At 35.6% G+C, this 8,478-nt stretch overlaps 1 protein-coding gene across 1 annotated transcript in view; it reads right to left on the minus strand.

The window, feature by feature from the left end:
- The window catches only part of LOC127444647 (nuclear factor of activated T-cells, cytoplasmic 3-like), a 137,698-nt gene extending 129,460 nt beyond the window's left edge, over nt 1-8,238 (minus strand). Inside the window, exon 1 of the mRNA XM_051704152.1 lies at nt 7,854-8,238. Coding sequence (XP_051560112.1) covers nt 7,854-7,944 — 91 coding nt within the window. The 5' untranslated portion in view covers nt 7,945-8,238. The remainder of the gene's footprint in view (nt 1-7,853) is intronic.
- Nucleotides 8,239-8,478: the final 240 nt, after the last annotated feature.

The raw sequence follows: 8,478 nt of genomic DNA on the forward strand, positions 1-8,478 counted from the left end.
ATGAAAAAGATGAAGAGGCTATTAGAGAGAGGGAGAGAAAACATACTCTTTCCTGTTTCTGTCTAGGCAGGAGGGTCATGTGCCCCACCTCTTGAATTCCACTGCCATCTGAAGACCACATGCTGCGCCTGGGCACTCTGCCAGACAGCTCCACACACTATCTGACTGCACCCAGCCTTGAGAGAGCACCTTCTACCCCTACTACTGCCACCTCTACAAAGGGAAGAAGCCACTTTTACTGCACACTCAACCTTTGTCTTGCCACCAAATGCCAAAACGCTAAAACCCACTGCAAAGACAAAGATGATTTCTAAACATTTATTTTGTGAGCATTAAATATTTTTTTGTCTAGTGTGGCCTTATTTGGATAAGTGGAATTAGGAAGTTCAAAAGGCAAAACACAAAGGTAGGAAGCAAGGTAGTCTGTTACCTTTCATAAATCAGCTGCTTTGTATTCTGATACTGTAAAATCTCCAAACCAAAGATTACAAACAGTGTACAGATCTGACCTGGCTGGTCTGAACTCTGTAATATGACATTAGATTTGCTGTGACAGAAAACGGGAATCTTTATACATTTGTTGAAAGGATATTGGCAAGAATTTGTCATATTTTTGGTTGACATTGTGAAAACTCAATATGTCAAACGCTGCTAAGTGATACAAAAACACTTTATGATTGGCCTCTCTATAATTTAAATTAGCTGATGTTTCATTCTTGGCTTTTAAAAGCCTGGAGAAGGTTGCATTACAGAAAAGTTGCTGTATCAATTAATGTCTACTATTTTTTAAAACAAAAGCAGTGTGTGAGATTTTTTTTTTATCTATTCTCATCAGTATTTTGGGATTTTTGTTTACTTTCACTGACATTTTTTGTTCTTTTTATTTTTTATACAATATATTTTAATTATTTAAATATGGGGGGGGATTCAATCAGGGCTCAGCAGTAAGGATTTGTTATGCTGGCCCATTTTTACTTGCCTTGCCAACATCACTGTCCCCACCACAATGTATTTTTGTATGTATTTGTACCAGAAATAATATTATATTTTTCATTAAATATTATGTTTTCTTAAAAAATAAAAATAAAAAAAAAAAATAGCTTTGCTGAAAATCGATGGTAATGCAAAAAATAAATAAATAAATCAATAAAAATACTATTGGTTTGTATGTTTTAACCCATTATAACTGAAGCTTCCAAGACTCACAATTTCGATAAAACCTCATTATTGTAAGACAGCAAGATTATGTTACCTTAGTGTTATAATCAGCAGAATTCACAACAGCGTTCCAAATTTACAATGTGCAACACATCACAGCAATCCAAATGTTTAAGTTTATATGGCATAAAACACATTTACAAGATTAGTGAATGTAATATTATGGACAAGGCAGCAGTAGCCCAATAGCATAAGTGGTAGTTCCGTCAACTGGCCCGAAACTCTCTCGCACTGGCCCTGGGCCAGTGGTCCATCCTTATTATTGAGCCCTAAAAATAGGCATACAGGACTTTAATTAAGTTAAATTAAAAAATTGCATAGTGCAGTTGCATTCAGTTTCTACTACTCAGTTATCAATGCTAAATTTATAATGTTATGTCATGTCTTGTTATTTTTCTTTAATACAAAATTGCACATAAATGTCACAATTGAAAGTTGCCTTATGTGTGCTCACGTTTGTCTGGGTTGGGTCATTCAAGGTGATGATGGCCAGGCCACTATGCAAATATTCACAGATTAACCAAATGAAATGACAGTCATGCTGCAAGATCTCACTCTGGACTAAACAAAATTGAGAACTAACAGAACATGAGTTGTTTTGTTTTTTTTAGGGTAATTATGAAGATCATTGATCATGCCTATCAAGAACATGAATTCCTACACTCTATTTGTGTACACTCCTGAACACACTTCTTAAGAATACTTTAATCAAAACTGACTCTGTTTTCATTATTCCAAATGTTTGAGCCTTTTACTAAGTCTATACTGATAAAAACACTTTTCCTCATAACCAAAAGTAAAATGGTAAAAATAAAAACAATGCACGAGCATGCCAAACAGTATATGAAAGATATTGTTTGCAACCTTGGCTCCATATACTCTCACTGAAACCATGTAAAAACAAATGTGACAAAAATAAAAGAGTTTTTACATAAAGCTAGTCACAAAAGTCATTACCATGTAGAGGAGTTTTGAATTCTGAGCCATCAAGATTAAATGTGTTCAAACAGGAATCTGGTGCCATTTTGACATCTTATAAAGAGAGTCCTGAACTAGGCCTGTCATGATTATTAAATAACCGTCTGATCACAGTTATTTGATCGAACCGTGTTTATTTGAGACAACCGTGATTATTGGGCATTCAAATTCCAATCACATTTTAATGCCCAAATAAGGGAACTATAAGTGAATATACTCAGTCTTTCTAGCAGGTCAGTCCACTGTCGGCCATCTTTGGAACACTCTTGGGAGGTTATTTCCAGTCATGACAGTGCAGCTCCTATCTACTTGAATGGAGAAAGACCGAAATCTCAAAAACGGTTTGTCAAGATTACGATCAAAGAACATATTTTAAATCAGCAATAAAATCTGACAATACTGGTATCATAAAATGTGCTTCTTTACCTCATCTTACGCTAAAAAATGCAATTTTCCTGGCTTGTATAGCTACTGTGTGTTTTAGAGTTGATTGACAGGTGATGTCTGTATCTAAAAGGTGATTGGCTCTTTTAATTGTAAGGTGGGACTTCCTTTTTACATCCATTGACTGTTGGGTGCCCATTCATTTTAGTAGAAGTGGCCCATCTCTGCTAAATAATCTTTGATATATGCCATGAACGGAGTGTTTTTACGTCATTCAGTTGAACTCCGTGTCTGAGCATCACTGAACCGCACCACGGACGTCAACAAGCCCCTGTCCTGAAGAGCTTGTGAGGCACTCTGATGCATGGGCTGTCAGCAGAGGCTCAAGCCAAACTCCCGCGAAAATAAAAACGAACAAGTACAAACTTTGATAGTGAACGCAAAGCGCTCCGGTTTCACTATAAACAATCATGTAATGGTAAATGTTCCTGGTTCAATCATACATACTGTGTTAATGACACAAAGTGACAGAAGAGGAGACGCAAGTTTACTCTATTTCTGTGGAGTGATAAAATGATGAAATGAAATCAAATAAAGGCTTGTGGGTTTAATCAGAGCATTAAACTAACATGTGAAAGTGAATAAATTAGGAAAGACATTTTTTTCTATTGCATAATATAATACAAACATTATATAAATTTTATATAATTTTATATAATAAAATATATATAACAATTATTTTTTTATTAAAATAAATAAATGAGTTAAAAAAACAAGTGTAAATGTAAAATTTACCAAATCTAGAGCTGACCAAATAGAGACATACAGTATTTTAAGTATTTAGAAATATTTTTATATTTAAACCATTATTTTTCATGTCATTCATAAGTTTCATTCATGTCATTCATAAAAGAAACTCATAGTTTATTCCTATTTTATTTTTTTATTTATATATTTGAAGTTAATTATGTAAAAATGACTTCTTAAGGTGTATGAAGCATACATGCAGAAAAAGAGCACACCTTAAGAAATATGACAATTTATATGACAATTAATCGTGAAAGCCCTTAACGAGACAATTAATTGTCACAGCCCTAAAACAGACAATTAATCATCATAATCGCAATTATCTGTTTGACAATTAATCGTCAGTCAAACTGTATAATCATGAAAGCCCTATCCTGAACTAAATTCAACTGTCTTGTGTGCATAAAAATCCTTTAATAATAAATACAAGACAAATCAGTCATCTTTTTTGCAACTCCTACCAAAAGCACTGCGTGTGTGTATTAACAACAGCCCTTGCCCTTTTACTGCATTAAAATCATGACAACTCCTTGAGAAGTGTGAACTGATGCCAACATCACTTAGGATAAAAACCTGTTAAACAACTTAAAAATAATGCAATTTGATCTACTTATCTGATTTATTAGGATATAACAGAGACAATCTCCAGTCATATTCACAAGGCATTACAATTTTCTAACCAACTTTACCACTATTTTTTCCTAGTTAATGTCTGTTATGCAAAACACAAAGTTGCAAGATAGAAAATGAATTTATTAACAATTCTAATAGAACATCTACACTGTTTAAGATTTTCTTGTCAAAAAACAGTAAAGAACCGGCAGCAGGGTTGCCAGCATGTTACTGTAAAATTAACTGTGTCTTGCTGTTGCTGAAATTAACAGCTAGACACTGTTTTTACAGCTACAGTATACAACTGTAATTTAGCAGCATATAGCTGTCAAATTACATACTGTCTACTGTTGTTGAAATTAACAGATAAGTTCCCAGCATGCACTGCAGCATGAAGAAATTACTATTTACTGGTTTATTTTGATGTTGTTTTTGTTGTAGTCTAAGTTACTTGTATTTTAATGTTCAGCTTTTACTTGTAAAAGTTTGTTAATTGTCACCACTGTTGCGTTTTGTATGTCGAGAGTTGATTTCTGTGTGTGACTTGTTAGCAACTCATGTTATGCTGTAAATTCATCAAAAACATCAAACACTAAATATGCTGATATCATTTTGCTGAAATATCATTTACTGTTTCTGCTTTTATGTGTAATGCACCACTATTGCCACATATAGTGCCATTTATAAGGTAGGATCAGATACTCAGTCTGACTTTAGGTTTTGTCTTCCAAGCAGCAGGGTGCAACAACTTGTGTTTTACTTAAACACAAATTGACTGGCTGAAAGAACATAATATAATAATAAAGAAGGTCCAAGGTGCCAGCTCAAGAGATCACTAATCACCGTAATGGTGACATCAAACAAAACACAACTATTGATAACAAAACAACAACACTAATTAAACTAATACTTCTATGAAGTCTGAATAAAAACTTTTGTAGGTTTTTTGTTTTTTTACAATTTTTGTAGCTCCAATGCATTGCCAAAGCATACATACTTATTCAAGCGCAAAGGCTTATGGGTATTTCACCATTATACCCACAATGCAGTGCTATACTGTTATTTTACTGTGTACAGATTGTTGCTGTTGTTTTTTTCAGAAATAATACACTGTTCAATCCTGGCAAAATTGTACATTTAATATGTACATTGCTTCAAAGGTTGATTTTTTTTTTTTTTTTTGACTTCTCATTAGACAGACAAGTGAAGGCTGATGTGAGATGATAAAGAACAGAGGTGTTGGTCAGAAACATCATGAACACTAACCATGTGCCACAAGCTAAATTTAAATATGTTTCAAAATGTCACTAGCTTTCACAAAGATGATATCATGATTTTAAATGTTCATTTTCCCCTAACACCTTGCATAGAACAGCTATTTACTGTAAAACTAGTCACTTCACAGTGAGCCTGCTCTTAATCTCCCAGAATGCAGCATTTTTAACAGCAAACTACTGTATTTAAGAATCACAGTAGATTGCTGTAGGAATTTGGCCATAAATTTACAGTAATTTTTTTTCAGTGTATTCTTTATTCTATTCACTACCAGCAGCCAGTTGCATCAAACCCCTAAAGTTAAGAAAATATTTTGTGATAATTTCATTTACCCAGGTTTGTTGCATCTGGGCCCAATTCTATATTCTTCTTCATTCTTTAAAGTTCTAGGGAAAAAGTTAGACTAGGTTCGTTTGCTGGAATTCAGTTTAAAAAAAAACACTCTCAAGGATAATTCAGAATTCCCCCTTGACACCAGCAAATTAGTGTGTGCGTACTATAAACTCTACATGCGGGCCAAATTATACAGTGCACAGAGGTTCTATTTTTCTAACATTTAGTCGAAACACATCATCCCCACTTCTCACTCAAAATTAAACTATTTTTTTTCTTCTGTTTAGGAAAGGACTCCTGAAAGTCAACGATAGTAAAGTTTCATAAGGTGCAATCTCTATTGTGTGCATCAACAACAGTTGATACAAAACAATAATGCACAAAAGTGATTTCTACAGCCCATAAAGTAGCAAAGCCACTTGTCTTAATACAAACCTCGATACTAGAGCAACATCTTACATAAATAAAAAATGGTGATTATTCATTTCTATATAGAACAGCATGCTCTGACCTTCTTTGCTTAGGGAATGTATGCAATCACCAAGTGCAATTTCTGAAATACTTTAGAAAATCATGCAAAACTTAAACAAAAACACACAGAGGTCCAACCACACACATGCATTCTGCTTTCACTATACCCAAATCTCTTTCCTTCACGACACACTCGAGCACACTGACAGATGCTGATATGGTTCCTACTTCTCACACACCTTTTTTCATTAGGCAATTACACACACACCCAAACACACATACATAAGTCATGCTGATGGCCATGCCGGGTGGTCACAAATTAGGGAAATACATTATGCACTGTTGATTTGCAGTTGACATTACAACAAATACATAGACAGTAGACACAAGGAGCTTAAACAGAAAAAAAGTGCTTATCAAATGATCAAAATATCAAATCCAAACAGAGCGGCATCTTCAAGTATCACTCGTACTTCTACATTCAGCGAATTAGCCATGCAAGTAACTGAGGAAATATCTTATTTGTTACGATATTTAACAACATGCAGCCTAATTCTTTTATCCCAATCCTTTTTATCCACTGTTTGATAATATAACTGCATCATAAGAAACATTGAGAGAAAAGGCTCAAAATGTGTTATTATTTTGTAGTTACTAATTAATATGAAATTGAAAGCTGTAACTACATAAATTATGTTGTTTAAGTTTATATTATATTCTTGACATGCAATAAGAGAGAACAATTTTGCAAAATGTTATGACTTAAGGGATCACCACATCAACAATAAACCATGGTGTAATTAATTATCAACAGTTGATAAATGTTTTTGAGCACGCACAACAGGTATGCTTATATTTTGGATCTCAGATTTTATATAAACTGTAAAATAATATATTTTCTGGCTACCCAGAACTATCCATTTATTTATTCATGCATTGAATAAATATTATTGATGCTCATTGACACCACCCATGGGTTTGACTTTACTTTGCTTAAATGAGTTCACATTTACTATATAGTGTGCTGTTCAAAATTGTTCATAATGTTAGACTATATAGTAAATGTAAGAAAAGTGTGTGGGGGGGGGTCATGCACATCAACAGGTTTTAATACCTGTAAAACAAAACAAAAAAGTCGGTGACAAAAGTAGTTACTGCTGATGAGCAACGTAAGGAAGTAAGGAAGAGTAAAATGGAGAAATGAAACAGTGTGTAAGAACACGTCAAGTATTAATGAAAACGTATGGGTCGAAACCTTTCCATGTGATCTAGTTAAATGCATGGGCAAGTGATAACAGAAACTTGTCTGGCATTTCACTCTGTGCAGCAGCTGAATCTGACAGCTGCAGATTCATGTTGAAGACATTGTGTTTCTGTCTCACACCCTTTCAATGCGCTTATGATGCCTAAAACTGCAGCCTAGGTATGCAGCTCACGAGGTTTTTAGACAAGAGTTGCTTTTACCGGTTTAAATGCTTCAGGCGCGGATATTACTGGTTACTTTAGCTCACCGGTTGATGCCACTTAACGCCACATCGCCTAAACGTACCGCTTCTCATTTCCATTGGCTTAATTTACAACTACACAAGAAACCAGAATAAAACACAACAGCTGTTGGTGTAAAGAGGTAAAAACGCCGGCGAGCACTGCCAGATTCACAGCGCGCGCAGCTGCATTTGTGAATGTGTTTGGCATGTGTTATCGACTTCATCCCTTTTTAAATGCATGATTCATGAGTTAATCTATACCGATTAAGTGTGTGTGAGCACCCTGACCTGAGGGGGTTAGTGGCGGCTGCTGTCCGTCCTCCCCGAAAATCAGTCTGAAGTCCAGCTCTTCATTCCCGGGGCAGTTTGCAGTAGTCATCGGTTTTGACAGCTCGGGATCACCCGTCTATGTACGCCGACTCTTTAATAAAAAACACTACATTGACTAATAATGAAGGTAAAACTTTTCAACTTTTCCTCCGCGCTATACTTCTACTCTAACTCCTTGCAGAATATATTACTGTATGACGTTTCTCCCTCGGAATAATCCAAAACAGCTCGAGCAACAGTTTGCGCCGACTCGCAGCGGTGAAGGTGATGTGAGCGAGCGCTCTGCGTCAGCGCGGCCGTTGATCGAGTTCCTCTGTAAATTCGCAGATGCTCACCGTCTCGAGCTCCTTTCCCAACTTTTACTAACAGCGCGTGACAGGGCAGTTCCAGCGGTGACGTCACAGTCAACAGAAGCGCGCGCACATGCACTCGTTCACTCTCACATACACGCGCGCGCACAATAGCGGTAAGTGTTAGTGAGGGGGCTTATGGGTCTTGTAGTTTCTGCGACAGTTTTACTGTAGTACGTGTTGCGCATACCTTGGGTTTTACACAGATTGTGTTTGCAATAAAAGACTAACAT

Source organism: Myxocyprinus asiaticus, chromosome 1 (genome assembly GCF_019703515.2).
Source record: "Myxocyprinus asiaticus isolate MX2 ecotype Aquarium Trade chromosome 1, UBuf_Myxa_2, whole genome shotgun sequence".
In the NCBI taxonomy this organism is placed as follows: Eukaryota; Metazoa; Chordata; class Actinopteri; order Cypriniformes; family Catostomidae; genus Myxocyprinus; species Myxocyprinus asiaticus.